This window comes from Scatophagus argus, chromosome 2, assembly GCF_020382885.2.
Source record: "Scatophagus argus isolate fScaArg1 chromosome 2, fScaArg1.pri, whole genome shotgun sequence".
Classification (NCBI taxonomy): domain Eukaryota; kingdom Metazoa; phylum Chordata; class Actinopteri; family Scatophagidae; genus Scatophagus; species Scatophagus argus.
In genome coordinates this window covers 17,100,297-17,117,760 of record NC_058494.1, presented here as the reverse complement: position 1 = coordinate 17,117,760, position 17,464 = coordinate 17,100,297, and the positions used below count along the sequence as shown (strand labels likewise).

The 17,464-nt window shown below is 39.4% G+C and overlaps 1 protein-coding gene across 1 annotated transcript in view; it reads right to left on the bottom strand.

Moving 5' to 3' along the window:
- ctnna2 (catenin (cadherin-associated protein), alpha 2) overlaps positions 1–17,464 on the bottom strand; it is a 288,411-nt gene that overhangs the window by 22,705 nt on the left and 248,242 nt on the right. Inside the window, exons 10-13 of the mRNA XM_046414546.1 lie at positions 11,916–12,008; positions 10,429–10,585; positions 9,522–9,722; positions 156–307 (exon numbers count right to left, since the gene is read on the bottom strand). Of these exons, the coding sequence (XP_046270502.1) occupies positions 156–307; positions 9,522–9,722; positions 10,429–10,585; positions 11,916–12,008 (603 nt within the window). The remainder of the gene's footprint in view (positions 1–155; positions 308–9,521; positions 9,723–10,428; positions 10,586–11,915; positions 12,009–17,464) is intronic.

The following is a 17,464-nucleotide window of genomic DNA, read 5'->3' as shown; positions in this document are numbered from 1 at the left end:
CAAATATTTCTAATATGGATGAATCGGGAAATAAATTACTGCACTTGGTCTTCGTCTGCATTTCTAAACACATTCATCTTTGTCAAACTCTTGCGGAGCATATAAGCATTTCAGTGTTTTCCTTTTGTTCTTGTAGAGGAGGTAAATGGACATACCCTTATCATGAGGACAGCTTTCCTGATGTCACGGACGCCATCGTAGACCAAACGGGATGCGTCAATGAACTCATTCTCCTCAAAGGCCTGTGGGGGGTTTGTACTCAGTGCCTCAATTGCTACCTCCACTTGTTCAGCAAAACGGGGCATGACTGCAGGAAGGAACAGATAAGGGCGGGAGAGAACAAAAGGAAGATATAAGAGCATTACATTTGTCAGTAAATTTTCAGAATGGGTGCAGGCTTATCAATTAGAACAAAAGAAGAAGGCACAGCAGGGGCACAATTATTATTGTGCAGATTCTCTGGCGGAGGACATGATCACAACCTTTTCATCTCGAAGTTTATAGCAGCAGGGTCCCCCACCCTGCGTCAGTCTCTGCTCATGTGCACTTCAGGAAAAAAAGGAGAGATGTCACCCTAAGCCTCTGTGTAAGCAACAATATGCCGTTCGCACATTGCACTTCAATTAGCTGTTTCACCTTGGCTTAACCAACAGAAAGATTGGCCCATCTGTCACACATGTGTTTGGGTATATGTTGGCATTTGGCATGTGGGATTGTGTGCACCTGTGTGTGTGTGTGCACGTGTGCTATGTGTGCTACAGTGTTACAGTACACAGACGCTAACTTGCAAGCTCAGCCTGTCAAATCACAATGCCGATAAAGGGAAACAAATTCATCAAAGTCCTTTGAGCCGAACAAAAGCCATGCAACAAAAGAAAAGTCCCCATTGACCATAAAAATGGTTGGTTTTGTTGTCAGTATCAATTGTCCAGGCCCGATGGAAGTTCTTTGTGCTCTTTGTGTGTTCAAATGAATTGTGCTGAATGTGAATAGACATTATTCAATATTCAAGAATACTGGCTGAATGTTTGAATATTTAGCAGGCTACCATTCTACGTAATCTCTTGTTGAGTAAAAATAATTGAAAGCAAAGTTTAATGTTTTTTTTTCTTTCTTTCTTTTTTTTTTTTTAATACAGACTCTGCACTGTGGCAAATTATCATAACAAAAAGCTATGATTTACCTGGACAGACAGCTAGAAAAGGTCAGTCTTCACATGTTGTATTATATATAGGCACACCAGAAAAAATGCCTTTAACCCCATCATTACTTTGAGTCCACGACTTTATGGGCATTTTCTGTAAAGAGACAATATAACTGTACATGTTTAGAAGTGAAGACTTTTGTCAGTGCTTATTGATAGGTGATAAAAAGATGTCTCTGCTTCTTTGGTAATAATCAGCAACAAATATGTGTACACAGAGAAGATTTTTTGAAAGTAGATTCTTGCATTGATTTAAGACAAGACCCTTTTGAGAGGAGAAGACGGGTCTAATGAGGACAGACGGACAGGCGAGGAAAAACAGGGGAAACAAATAGACAAATAAAGTATGGCAGCTTGGCTGGTGAGCCTCCACCAGAAAGCCAACTGTGTGATTTTATTATTACTCTCAACACTTTCCTCCTGTCTTACATGCGGAATGAACTAAATCAATTAGCCAGCTTGCACTAAAGGTGTATCTGCAGTACACTTATTTGTCTGATATAAAACATAAGCTATATTTCACCAAACATAAAAGGCGCTACAAAAAGTCTCTCCCTTTTTCTTTTCATTTTTAATTCAGTTTAATCCACTTACTGAAGAAGCGTAAAATAGGCTTTTGGGAATTGCTGGGAAGGCGTTTTAAATAGAAATATTTAAATGTTCTCCAAGCTCTTAATGAGCAAAGTTGCTGATGGTAAGGAGCAATTTCACTCATTCCAGTTGAAAAATGATGAAGGGAATTAAATGTGACCATGTAAGAATGGATTTTTTCACCCCCTAGGCCTAAGCATAGTTTAAGTGAGAAGTTATGGAAGCAGAATGAATGCCTAAAAACCCCACAGCAGAGATGGCGTGCCAAACTGAGGTGTTAAACGAGCTCCAAACAGCACAACCTGCTTGGCTTTTAATGCCTAAACCTCAACTTTGCCTGAAGACAGCGCAGGTCAGACGATATATCACAAGAGGTAAAATCAATAGTGCTTATATACAAACACAAACTGCACTCAATCACCATGTCGATGTAAAACTTTAACTTTAAAACTGAAGGTCTCAAACTATTTTTGGTTCAGTTTTACCTCAGAGTTAAAGCCTACTACAGTATTGTTATTGTATTTTTATGTTATATACTATATTATGGTATTATTTTCTATCTCTGTAATATATATGTAGAGTTGAATAAAGACAACTGGACTGGTGATTGGTTCTTGAAGATCATAGATTCTTCAGTTTTGACAGAGTGGTGGGAAGACCCAGGTATTATATTCCACTGTTTTTATATTATATAGCATTGTTTATATTTATATTTATTTTGTTTGGAAACTGGGCTTATACTGGGACCGGGGAAACTAATTTCGTTCCACTCATGTTTTACGTGTGTGAAATGACAATAAAGCTCCTTGAATCCTTGAATCCTTGAATCCTCTACTTGGTTTGTTAACGTTTTGCCTCTCTTAATGACAGTCGTTATGGTCACCTGATGCCAAGTGTGAACAACAGCCATTCTTGGAATCACATGTGGTCCCATGCGAATGACCAAATCCAGATGCCTTTTGTCAGCTGTACGTGGATAACCATGACCTGGATAACTGGGAATCTTCGCAAAATAATATGTATGTCATAGGATTGTATACTGTTGTATTTGGACTGCATATTGTGCATCTATTAGCCTAAATATAGTGAATATTATACCTATAATTATACAGTATACTCTGCTATACTATTTTTATATTGATAAATGATAAGAAGACTTGAGTGAAGGCAAAACTGACAAACTATCACCCATCTTTGAACTCAGCAAACAAGCAGTAAAACCTCACTGTATGATACCTGCACAGCACCACACAGCAGACAAATGAAACTCTAGTGAAATCTAATAAACACGGTGGAGCACTTAATGACCAAATAAAAACCCCAGATAATTCCTACAGTGGCTGGTGGAGGCCAAAACAGAGCTACAGTGAAAGGAGAATGAATACTGGACTTAATCAGGTGGCTGGAAACACAACTGCAAACAAAAGATATGTGATGTGTCAGTGCTGTTTTTATGTATACTTTATTTATTATTCATGATATAGAGGGCACACAGCATTGCTGCAGAGTTGCACTACTGAATGTCTTGCACAAATGTTTCTTTAGCATAATTCAATTATATTGTCTAAGTCAGTGTAATATATGGAGTAAAGCCCATGGCTGTGACTTCATTTTCTTAAGTTCTTTGCCAGTCTCTGTGCCGGTGTAGCATGTGAACCCCAGGGGATCAAAAGTCATGTTTTATCTTTAAAACTCTGCATAAGACATCTATTGTAGAACTTTTCCATTTGGCAAAAAATGAGTCACTCAGTAAAAGCGAAACAGCTTCAGATTTTACACCACATAATAAAATTAACACTGAAAAAAAAAAAAAAAAATCTGTAATATCAAATTTGAAAGCTACTATTTTCTGAGAGAACATTTTATGATTAAGACTTCATTGATCCTCCTTTTAATCTGTTTGCAGCTCTGTTCTTCACACTAACCTTGGTTAAAATGTTTCACCTACCTCTTCATACTGCACTGCTACTCTCAAAGCAATTTCCTCATCAGCACTCTCTCCTACTGTAACTCCCACCTCTATTTACACACTGATTAAGAGAACTTACCTCCTCTCCTTGCTAGCTATGAGGCTGCCATCTGCTTCTCATTCTGGCTAAAACCTCTTTTCCCATCATTATAACAGTGGATAAAATTTTAAAGAGTGACTCATCAAAATCAGAAACTTCACTCAGTATCATTTTGAATATTAAAAGAGCTAGAATACACTTTCCTATTTCTCCTCACAAACAAATTGTTTTCTTTTTTGTATGTATTAGCGGTCACTGATGTCACTAATACGTTGTTGTTCTGATTCAAATAAATATTTATGGTATGCTGCTTTAAGCTGGGCCAGCCATGGAGTCTGGACCTCAGAGCTATTATTTTAGAAGCAGACAGTGTGAAGTGTCTTTACTTCTATCCCACAGTCTCTGCTGCACTTCTTTTAAGTGCACTTGATCCACTGATTTACAGGCATGACATGTGGGTGGCAGTGTGAGCATGTGTGTTATTACTCACTGCAAAACTCTGGCTAAATCCCATTTACGGTGGCCCGATGTAATAACAAGGAGCGACGCCACCCTGCTTCTCTAAATGGCACACTGACTTAGGCCATATATCAGTTTTTTAATCTACCCTCTCCAGGCACCACATTAATGATCGACTTTGAAATTTGTCCCTTTTTTGAAGAGAAGATTAGTTCAAACACAGGGAAGTAGTGGGGAGAAAGGTATCTCAGGGAAGAAGGAGGGAGAGGGGGGGAAAAAGAGAGAGAAGCCATAACCACTTTCCCATTAGGCTATTGATTTTTCTCCCTCTCAAGGACACGTTTCAATCCTGGGCCCATGTGTGGACTGTCTGTTAGGAATCTATGGCTCAGCTTTACACAGAGGAGTTGTGAGTCTTGGCTGCCTGTATTTGGCCTGGCCATAAATCTGACCACACTCAATATGAGGAAGAGGGATGGGCAAATTGAAACAAGGTCAAAGGGCAGCTAGTTGTGATAAGCGTCCTGCCTTGATGTGGCAGCTGTCAGAAAGACGAACAAGTGGTCGCGACTGGCATGAGTGGCCGTGGGCATAAACACGGGAACAATCAAATAAAACCACAAACAGCCAGCTCTCTGTCTCTCTCTCTCTATCTCACACACACACACGCACACACACACACACTTGGGCACAATAACTGTTTTACACATGCACACCACTGAGAAAAAGGAAAAAAAGGGGATCACATCAATGAATTCCACTAAAATCCCTGTTCAGATCGCTTAGTGAAATCCTTGGTGACAGCTATTGATTTTTTGGTAGAGTCTAGTTAATTGGACTCAGTACCCTCTAAAAAGTGTGTGGTCCTATATCCTTTTCCTTTGTTCAGCTACACTTAATCATCTTTCCCCCAGCTATAGATTTCTCCTTGACTGTGTTCAAATCCATAGACATCAGGCCTGTGAGGACTGAGGCAAAAGTTCACAGGGATCAATAAGTGCTTTATGGTCCAGATCAGATGTGCATGGTAGCCCCTAAAAAGCCCAACTACCACTACTAAGAGGGAAACAGGAAGGGGAAACACAACAGCTCTTCATCATAGTGAAATATGGAGCCAATGAAATGCTGGTCTAACATGGTTGCCTGTTCCCCACCTTAACATCTCAATTAGCAGGCGATCGAGGGGACACGAGGCCTGCTGAAAACTTAAGACAGGAGTCCTCGTTAGGGCTATGGAGCCAACTTGACTTGCCGATTTCCAGAATCTGCAACATTTGAATTTGAAGAATTTGCAGACAGGATGCTGGCCATCCTAAAATTGTCTGCTTGTTGCTGTATCCACAATCATGCCAATTTTATGCTAGGCTTCCTGCCTAAGTAGGCTACAGTCCCACTGCAGCTGAGATGCAGCAGGGTTCATGAGGTCAACGGGGTGAAACAACTGCATCCGAGTTTTATCTGAACATGGATCAAGAGGTTTTAACACTTTCACCACCTACATGCAAATCCTACATCTTTCCTCTTTTGTTGCACTACAGGTGCTGCTTTAGGGATTTACTTGTTAGTGTACATAAAACACTGAATCATCTTTTAAAACTTTTAAAACATTCAAACAGAAATATATTTCACCTTTTAAACAGGAAATAAATCACTCTTTACAATCATCTATAATCCAGAATGAGGCACTGTCAGTTGGCTGCAGAAATTGTTACCTATCCAGTAATAACAATTCTACCAACAAACCTTGAGGTCCTCCAAGTTAAATGCCAAATAATATCATTTGTCTAGAACAACACATAGAGGCATTTACTGAGCTGATGGCCCGGCAGGACATCATTTGTCTGTCTCAAATTTTTGAGACAAAAAGATTTTTATTTGACATTTGGGCTGAAATTAGTACTTGGGCTGAAATTAGTACTTGGCTCTGATTTGGGACCGTCATTCTTGAATTTCCCTCGGGATCAAAAAACTATCTGTTTATCTAGCTATCTATTTATTGTTACAATAATAAACATATGGTTAAGGGAACAATTATAGTCATACTTTCTGTGAAAAAGTCTGATTTGTTTGTTTGTTTGTTACACATCCACACACCTCCACTGCGTTATAACACGGTTAACCTCCTCCTTTGCTCCTGTCAAAATTACTATGGCTGCTAGAAGGCTTGGGGACTTGAATGTAACCATATGTTGTTATGGGGCACTTGCTGAAATAACTGATGCTGTCACTCTTCTTGAGAGGACGGTCTCCACTGAACAGACATATAAATGATTAACTAACATTACAGTTTGTAGTTCAAATATTCAGCATGGAACTATGGACAAAAGTGAACCAACAGTGTTTCCTTTTGGCTTTGCGTCCCACCACACCCGTTCTTCTTCTATAAAACAGTGGCATGCTGTTCCAGATAAGTCTTACATTTTGCAGGTTTTAAATGCACACATACAAACAGCTGCTATAATCAAGAAAACACTGCAGCTCTAACACTCATTTCCGACAGTTTGGTTAAATTTGCTGAGGCTGTGACTTTCCTATGATGCACATCAGCATATCTGAAGTGTTGCAGCTATTACTTATTAGAGACTGGACTGGAACTGCAGTACTGGCTATGTGTGTGTGTGTGTTTTGTTGAAATGTAAACAATGTAATATGTTGAGGTGAGGTGCTGATGAGGTGAGACCCAAACATTGTTGAATATTTCAGTATTAGACGGGTTAATGGAGCCAACAATGCAGTTCTTCTTACGGGTTCCAGTATAAACCCTCTGTACAGGATCTTAATGTGTAGGTAATTAAACTAATCCATGCAGACTGCTGTTTGCTGATGTTTTACCTTAACAATTAATCATGTTACTGTACAGTAAGTTCTTCAGGTAAAACCTCATTTCATTTTGTAGAAAAAAGTACTGGATTTCTGAAAAGGAGTAAGTAGTAAGTAAGTATTTATTGTATTTATAAAATACAATAAAAATACTTAAAATACTGTGAAGTGATACTATCTTATGTTTGTACTCACGCAAATGTTGCTTTCTTCCTCTGCTTATGTGTATGGTTGATTCTGTCAGCTAGGTACATAACCAGAGGCCAATTACTGAATCTTTTATCTGATTTCTCTTTTGTATAAAGGATTCAGGTAGTATACCTCTCATTTCAGGCCATTAGATTTACATTATGATGTTAACGCTTTAAAAATCAAATACACAATGAAGACAAATCAGTGGGCAATCAATATGATGTTGCACCATTAACAGTTCTCCATTTGTTGTTCTCAGTAATGCTGACATAATGTTTCCGGAGTTCTGCTGACTCTAGAAACAATCTTCATAGTCCATGGAGGACTAATAGAACAGCAGTGCAATTATTATAATTATCATAGTCTTTGTATGTGATAAGGTTATGGTCATACAAAATTGACCTTAAGTGTCCATGAGATACTGCCACCATACTTCACCAATTAATTACCCCAACTGTATTATGCAATAGCAGAACAGAATGAGATTAAGATACCGTATAACCGCTGCTGTAGGTAGTGCATTACGGTGGAGCTAGGTGCCATAAGAGGCGCCCAGACAGATGGCTGCGTGAACATACGTGACTCACCTAATGCTGTTTGTGACTTATTAGCTAGCAGGGATGGGAGATAACTGTGTTTCTCAATTATCCTGGCACATGAAAGTAACGAGCAAAACAATACATATAGCGTCCTGCTAAATGGTCTCTAATGGGAGAGACAGAAACCAGGGCAGGGATGGATAGTAGGTGAGAATGGAGGAAAACTAGAATAGGGAGGGAGTTGGCCATTGCAAAAGAGGGATTGTGGTCTGATTTGATTCTTGTGGACAAGTAATTGCTAAATTACCTCTTACCTTTCATCCTGTGTTTTTGTTTGTCTGCCTTTCATAATAGTGCACTTTTTAGTAAAGGCACATTAGCACCATTTTTAAGGGATCTGAAAAGCTATTTCAAACAGTCAAAATCTTTCTAACGAAATTAAAGACACTGGACCCTTTCTTCTTTTCTAGTGTGTGTATGCAGTCATTATGCTGAGCTATTGTACAAAACTAGTCTGAACATGTGAAGCTGTAAAACAACAGGTTTAGGCAAAAAAAAAAAGACTTCTGTGTTTGTTTTGCACCAGGAACGCACTGGTACCTGCTGCTTACAGGAAATTTCGACAGTCTTGCATTTTGACAATGATAGAAGCTCGCACCTTTGTGTGTTGCAAACTCAATGTGTGTGCGTGTGTAACAAAGTTCTGCTTTAAAAAGTGTAGATGGTGAAATCATTCTGTACTACAAACCAGCATACTTGACTCAACTCGCCTGGTAATGCTGTCCAAATAATAACGTCCAAAACCAGCTGCCAAACTCACCATTTTTTTTTTTCCATGGGTCGACAACTTGTAGTGTTATAATTAATAATAAATGTCATAAAGCAAATGCAAAGCAGATTTTCTATAGTATTTTAAATCCAGCATTGTTTCTATCTATGATTACTGGCTTGAAGTCTTGTTCTTTAGATAGCTGGAAGACTAGATGGTGTGACACCATTTGACTGTTGTATTGCATCACCCATCAGCACATGCGAGATAAACCAAAAGGAAAACCGCTCCTATTAGAGGCCTAAAAGTCCACGGGGAACCTTTAGTGTGGCCTACAATTTAATATCTGGAAAGGATAATGGAACATAAATTGCTTTACTTCCACTCCATAATGGCGCTTTAGTGTGTTCTGCACTCTTGTGGCCTGCAAAGCCTTATACTTCTGTTCAGAGGTCCAATACGGTGTAAGCAAACTTAACACTTACCAGCACTAAACACAGTCCTTACTCACAACTGCATCTTCACACCCCATGTAGTGTCAAAAGTATAAAATTTGGGGGTGCGGGGTGGGGGATAGGTGGCGGTCTTGGCTTTAGCGGTGACTGAGACATGTTTTAGGCCTGAATCTTGTCTGAACTGGTGGGACATACAGACAGCCAAGACACTCATCCAAACTGCTGGACAATGGGCCAGTGGGCATCCATGCAGTTGTGTGTCAAGGTGTGTCTATATGTTACTGACTAGATCTGGATGCTAATGTAAGCTCTTGTGTGTGTTTCCTCATGAAATTAGCTTAACTTGCCAAAGGGATTGTTGCAAAATGTTTCATGCAAGCACAGTCCAAGGGTGAAGGATACCATATTAATCTTCACAATGCACAGTAATGTATTGAACTGTGTTTCCTTGTGCCACACCAGATTCGTGTACAGTGTACTAACCAGTCTCAGACAGGAGCTTGATGGACTCCAGCACACGCTCCGTGTAGACTCCAGGTTCGTAGTTTTCCATCTCAGCATTAATAATGTGGACCACACGAGCAGCTCTGCCCCGGATTGCACCAGCAGTTCGGTCAAGAGTATCCACATCTCCCTCTTGCAGTGCAATTACGCACTTGTTGACATCTTCAAGGATGTGGTTCTCTTTGGAGAGGCCAAAAACAAAGACAGTGAATGGAAGTGGGAAGGAACCAAGGCTTTCTCTGGTCTAGAAATAATATTAAGATTCTTAACAAAACAATCTTTTTTCCTTGGAAATGGAATGTTTTAAATATTGTATGTTGATGATTAATACTGCATATTGTCAATGAAAAGGGAATGGAATGAAATGAATGACATTCACGTCTGCCACTGAATGAGTCCTTGATGAGATAATTCTGAACAATTCTAATTGTGCACCTCCCATGAATTTAATGCATGTCAAGTGCTAAATGTTTTTTTGTTACATAAAATGAAATTAAAGGAACATACAACTGAATGGGAGATGTTGGGCCAAACATATAAAACAAAAAGCAGACAGACAAGCAAATGGAGCAAACCACAATTAAAGCACAAGAGTCATTGGTTTTCAGTTTGCTTGGCTTACTGACTTTGAGTTTCCTCTGATTTGTTCCATTATTTTGCTTTTTTTTTTCAATTTTGTGATTTATGTTTTTGTCAGCTAAAACTTGATTTTGTTTTGTTTTTTTTACATCAAGCCACCACAGACAAAGCCTTTCAACTTGAAGTCTGAAGCTACCAGTCATAAAATTAATCTTTCACCCTGAGTGAGTGGAGAAAAGGAAAACATATGGATTATTTTTTTTGAATTAGTCAAACAGTGAAGAATTTGTTTTATGTTGCCTCATACCTGACACAGACAGGAAGTCGTCCACAGAGGTGATGTCATCCACAGCCTCGGTCAGGATGCGCACCTGCTTCTCCCACTGATCCTTGAAAACATCCATGTTGTCCTGGGCCACTTTGCTTTGGGGGCGAGCAGCCAGAGTGAGAGCAGCGTTGATAACCTGGCATGGAAAAAGCGTCAGCCTTGTTATGCAAAGTGTTAATAACACTGTATTATCTTAAAGGATGAAGTTGACATTGTTCTCTAAGTTTCTAATAGTCACCAAATCCCACAAGAAAACCTAAGCCAATGATAATCATTCTTTAGTCTGTCTGTATCTGAGAATGACTGAAACTACACTGTTCACGTTCATCTTAATGAAGAAATATATCACTTACTGTCATTGTCAGTGGTGTAGCTCACTCACTCACTTTTTCATAGATTTCAGATATAGGAAGAGGCCTACGGCACAGAACTACAAAGACTGCTTGTTTGTAGGACTGAATTGCTGGTTTTAGTCTTGTCACAAGATCTCTTTGCAACATGATAAATGCAGAACATCACCTCAGACTTATCCTTTAAACATTTTTTTACATCTTCAAAAAACCTTTCTTTTTAAAATTTGTGAATATGAGATTTGTGTCCTTGTATTCTTTTTCAGCTGCATCCTGCTGAGACTCTTCACATTGAACAGACTTGTGCTTAAGAACAGGGAGTATTAATCATATCACTATGACAGCTGGCATGTTAACTTTACCCAGAAGTAGCATTTTCCTTTTCTCCCTGATCTTTATCAAGTCTTGCTTATAAGATATGGTGTAAGCTAAATTAATTTGATGCATCAAAAGGTACACTATGACCTGGACATAGCCGTTGCTGAGGTTGGGTGTTTGTCTGTGTGTGTTTGCATGCATGTGTGAAGATAAGGGACTACGCTACCCAGAACAGATGGAAATATTTCTCTTTGTTCAACATCCTCTTTGTTGCTACTTCCCAGCCACAAAGTCTGTGTCTATTATATATTTTTTAATCTGTCTGTGTTGAGCATTGCCAAGAGGCATCAGGAGATGGGTTCGCCCCAAGTTTTTTGAGTAAGTAGGTCTCAGCAGGTGTGCATAGTTGGCCCTGCACATTAGATCCTGAATCTAAAATTCAGCCTCCCTTCTCCATTTCTGCTCTACATTACAGTGTTTTGTCACATGTGAATAAGACCTATTGTTAACCTTAGAAACAATGGATTGATTGAAACCTGCTCCTTTGCTTGCATCCTGAGAAACAGCACTACAAGGTCCACCTACACAATATTCATAGCTCTTCTTCCCACTTTAGCAAACTTGATTTATTCTCTGTCATCTCTAGCTATTTCAGTGTCTAAAACTCTCTAAAGGTACCCATTTAAGGTGATTTTAAAACAATTTATAATCACCAAAATTTTTTGCTCAACATTTTTGACCAGTGCTTGTGTTAAGAGTTCTTTAAAAAGGAGTGAAAATGCTGTTTTACGTCCTCACCTGTGGACATAGGCTGTCGATCTGGGTGGCAGCCATCCGAACCAACTTTACACCTTCTTCATTGTTTGAGATGGAGCAAGCCAGGTTGGCCACCTGGAAAAAAAGCAAAGGACAACTGTTTAGCCAATTTTCTTTTTAGTTAGTGTTTTTTTGTTGTTGTTTTTTTGTTGTTGTTTAAAATGTACTTTGTGTTATGATCCCTTCTCTGTAGGAAACACTGTCTGAAGAAAGACAAAGATGGAAATTCATACTACAAAGACTGCATTTTCACCAGCACTTAATTTATATAATTTTGGCAGCTGAAGCCTCATGTTAGCTTCAGCTTAGTTTTAGAATAAATTTTTGCACGAGGACTGTCGATTTTGTTGGATTCCTCACTAGAATGAGATTTACAGAGAAAATGAACAAATTTTTATTAACCTCTGATGGTACAGACCTTGAAATGACTGCATTAACATTTCTACAGAGGGCACACGTGTCAAAAATGTGACTGGGGGGGTACTTAGCACAGGTTGGAATATAATGCTGAGATGCTGCAAGGTAATTGGATTAATTCCAATTCAGAATGGCCAGCTTCTTCTCACTCATTAAGTTTACATTTCCAGCATGCCTACGATGCATGACTAGCATGCTTAAATCATTATGGGCCTTAGTAAAGTAAAGAGGTGCTTTATTGTACAACTGAGGTGCCTGGCAGGTTTTATGAATGAAAACAAACCTTTTTTTTTTATTTATTTATGTCTGTTTTTCTGTCGAGGTGCTTGATGACATGTTTCTAACCTCCTTCGTTGGAGACAAGGCTTATCCCAGTCACTTTATTGAATTGTTGGTCAAGCTAATGTGGGTACAAAGCTGTGCTACTATGTTAGAAAATGCATCTGCAAACATTTTTTTTAAGCTTATTATATTTGATTGATGACATTTGAAGAATTTGTGATTTGGTGTCTGTTTGCATTTGAAGCATTTGAAAAAAAGGTGGAAAATTTTAGAGGTGCTCAAAAAATATTTTAAACCACCACAACCGCATCTTTGCACACACACACACACACACACACGCTGTATTCCACTGTGAAATATGATGAAGTCATCATATTTCTCCACAGTATCGCTGTACTTCACAGTTAATTTTCATAACTTCAAACTCGGTATAATCCGATACCGTCCTTAAGTAAATCAGATTTCAGTGTGAGTCCAGGGTTTGAAACTGAGCTAAACAGACACATGTCTGTTGGCAGCAAAAGGTGTCAGTCTGTATTAGCACTTCTACTGCTCACATGTCACTGTTTGAGGCAAATTGAGGTAAATCAAATTTGTGTTCGTGGACTCTTGCTTAGAGCTCTGTCTCTTTACTCATGACAGCAATGAGCACATTGATGGATTGCAGTCCTTTATGTGAAGTTGTGTGTGTATGTGTTTAAAGTGTGGTGTGTTGTGTGTGTGTGTCTAGGATGAAGAGGGAGAGACAGACTGTGACTGAGAGTCTGTGTTTCACATAAATGCAAGTGGCAGCTTAGATTTGAAAAAATACACAAAACAGAATTTTAAGGACTATTCCAACTTATTTCAGGTTCTGTGCATTCACTCAATGTTTTACCTAACAGTAAACTATGAACAGACTTTAGAGGAACCATTATTGAGCTGTGACATATTTGCAATTTTCTCCTTGACTTTGCAAAGTAAATTGGAAATAAATGCAGTTCAGTTTTCACAAAATACTTCCAGTAAAGAAACCAGTGGCTACTTTCTGCACTTCAGTTATATTTCCCTTTTACTTAATGATTCACAGCTGATGGAAGCAGACAATTTGGGACTTTCTCTTGGTTTCTGACTGACAGAGCACTTGTATTGGTAAATGAAGCAAGTCTTGTCTTAACTTTGCCAAATGCAGACATTAATATGACATGTTGAATGGGCCTACCTTGAGAAGGCTCATGGCATTATGGTCTTTATAGTCTTTTTCTAACACAACTTAAAGTAAATTTAAAACTGAAATAACAATGCATCTGTGTCACTAGTCTTGTCCCCAATATAGTAATGAAATTGCAGCATTTTACTTCCATTTAGCTTTTTCACCCAAAACTATTGTACAAATGCAGTACCTGACCAGTAGAAAGTAAGCCTCTTCTCTCTAGTTTTGCTTTAGCCCAGCAGCAGTCTGACTGTTTCACTGTGCCCATGGGAGCCAAACGGGCAGAGGGCTTTTTGGAGGCTGGAAACATGCCCACCAGGCCCACTCCCTCTTACCCAACACAGAGAGCTGGTCCACGGCCAGCACGGCAACATCCAGCCAAAACTACTAATTGCAATTATCTAAGGAAGTGGCTCTCCTTTGAGGCCCCCCACCACCAAAAGAGAGGAGGGGAAACTAAGACAGAAGGTTTGAGACTACATCACGCAAGCCTAATGCTGATATGGTCAAGGATGTTGGAACAGAATATGAAATTCAAAGAGGTGTGTGTGTGTGTGAGAGAGAGAGAGAGAGAGAGAGAGAGGGAGAGAGAGGGGGAGAGAGAGAGAGAGAAAGGGGGAGTGAGAGAGCGAGGGAGCAATATAGAGCGAGATCCCTGCTGAATGCCCATTCTTCATTTTAGCCTCGAACAAAGAACTATCGATTTTGTCCTTTTGCTCTGCCCTGGATAATCACTTCAATTCTAATTTGATGAAGGTTTCCACTGCAGTTGGAGAGATGGGCATTCTCATGTATGCTATCTAAATCACCTAAATGGAGCTAAGTAACTGAAAATAGATCTGATAGTGTCATTTTTTCCACCTCTTTTTTTAGGCAGAGGGTTGTTACCGAGAACGTCAAATCTATCACCAGGAGGTACCAAGGATGGTAATGCATTAAAGATCTTAACAGCCTCTTTTTATTGCAATTTAGCACTGCCTGCATATGTCCTTTTATTTCCAAGTCGAGTCATGGATCTCCTCTTTGTTGAACCTCTGCATTATTACCGATGTGATGTATAAACTGTTGGAAAAATTACTTTTTCCCCCCAATGTTTAATTTTTCTATTTTAATCTTTCATCATTCCATAAGGAGTGAACACACGAGCGGCTCTACCAAAGAGCAAGAAAGGTGAGCCAGGAGGAGAATTTCTTTGTTTCACCAAGGATGGTCAGAGACCCCTTCTAGTTACGAAGTCTCAAGAATGATTAATAGAGCTGAGGTAGTCGGTGCAACAGCTTCAACCGAGGAACAAGAAAGAAGCGAACTTGAGAAGCAGGAGTATGTCAGTGTAAGAAGCCATCAGTGAGGATGACTTTTTTCATTTTGTGGTGAAAGAAGGAAGCACTTTGTCCTTTTAAGTCTGTCACCTGGACGTTGACTTGTTGCAGGAATGGTATAGGTGGTTTCTTTCAAATGCAGAAAACAACCTCAAAAAAAAATCTCTCCCTGCTCTTTATTGGCCTCTCCTCTCACGGGGCACACATGAACCCCGGCATGCACTCTCACACACAGGACATAAATCAGTCTGTCACTGTAGCCCAAGCTAAACATGCAACAGGGGACACAGTATGCAGACCGTGAAACAATTACAGGCCTACCCTCGTAGGAGCACTTCTATTTGTTTTGGTCATGTGCTGTCAGCTCCCAGCTGTGATGCCTGCATGTACAATGTATTGACCAGAGGTGACATGAACAGGTTAAGGTGCTTCACGTTAGGTAACGCCAGATGTCAAGGTTGCATGAAGTTCAAGTCTATGGGGGATATCAAGCAGCAGGAGATGATGACCTTCTGTGACCGACTATAAACTACACCTTTGAAAATCAATCCCTATTAAGGAGTGAAGTGCGTTTTGCCTCAGGAAGAAAAGACCACCAGACTCGCAACAACATCAAAAAGCCTGCCAGACCTTGCAGCATATTAAATAAGGAATGTGTGAAATAACAAAAAAACAAAGGCAAGCATGCAGTTGCAATGTCTATTGTACGCTTGGATCTTGTTCAGATGAAGGTAGCTCTTCATTGCTGGATCAAATTCGGTATCATCACCCACTTAAAAAAAAAAGAAATAAAAATCGAACGCCATTTTAATAAAGCTTAATTTGTACAATATGTCAGACTTAATATTACAAATTATAACGGAAAAGCAATTTATCAAACACTCTTCATTTCTTGTATGGTGGGGATACAACATAATCTGAAATTAGGAAATGGCTTTGTGAGTGATTTTGATTACAGATTGCTGTTTAATTGCTCCCTCTGCTACCTTTTTTTCCTAAACCCCCCTCCACACACGCCCTCGCTTGAGAGACAAAGTGGACCTAAATTGTGAGTGACTCTAATGCACTTAGGAGTTCTCTCTACACTTCCTAACTCAGAATGGAAATGAGTTTAAGTCACTGTTTACTAAGTGACAGGTTCACTAATATGTGGCCGACTGGGATACAATCCTACACTCCTCCACACGCAGACTCCCGCAGACCCCTGGTTCATCAACTCCATGAATACAGATGCAGCCGCTCCCACGAATGCAAGCACAAAGAGACAAAGAGTGTCTCTTATTATTTGTAATGCTCAAGTCTTTCAGATAAAAGCAGATGCTCTGTAATAGTCACAAAACAGTACAGTGTTTGCCCACTAGACTGACATTTCAACAATGCATTTGATCAAGATGATACTTACTTCATGTTACAAGGAAGATACATAGTACAGGATCACAGTACTGATTAATTAAGAATGCCCTGTTCTTCCTTAATATGACGAAATATCGAACACCTCGTGCAGGGATACACCCATTGACCACATTATAGGTACATCGATAAAATCAATGCGATCCAAAACAACAACTCAGCCAGAAGAATATTACAAACCTACTTCAATACAGCGTACTGCAACACCAATGACTACAGCTTCAGTAATAAATATGTAGTTAAATCAACACTTCTTAATGTTTGTAAAGGGAAAAATATGGGGCAGAGCTGCTGTACTGAATTAAACAGTAAAGATGAACCGAATAAAGTGGGATTGCAAGTCCCACTATACATCACAGCCTGAGCGTGAGCCTGAGCATGAGCATGAATACCAAGTTTGTTAAAGACATGTTTACCAGCTGAAGTAGAAAAGTGAACAGAATCAAACTAAAAGTACATTATATCAAAAAAAAAAGCTTTTATTTTCACCGATGAAAACAAATACAGCCATTGTTTTCATTCGGTGCTGCTTATATGTAAGTGACTGAGGTGTCTGAACAAAATCAGGTTAAGACATCCACAATATACTGAGGCTTTAAGATTTCCTTTCGCTGGAGGTAAGGTGCTGAGCCCAACCCCTGAACAACAGTCCCATAAAGAGGTGTGTCTGAATACCTTTGCCTATATAGGGTAGCAACATGGAAGTTTATTGTCCTGATTGCAAATGGTCAGTGAATCCTTAACAAAGCTGCTCTGAGATCAGCTCCAGCATATGTACACATTCCTCTTTACAATAGGACCATGCGCAGGTGCGATAGAGGTTGGAATGTACACAGGGGGTTCAGTGGAAGCAAAGAGGAAATCAGACAATTCAGTCTGAATATACACTCATTATAGTTGTATGCCTTGAC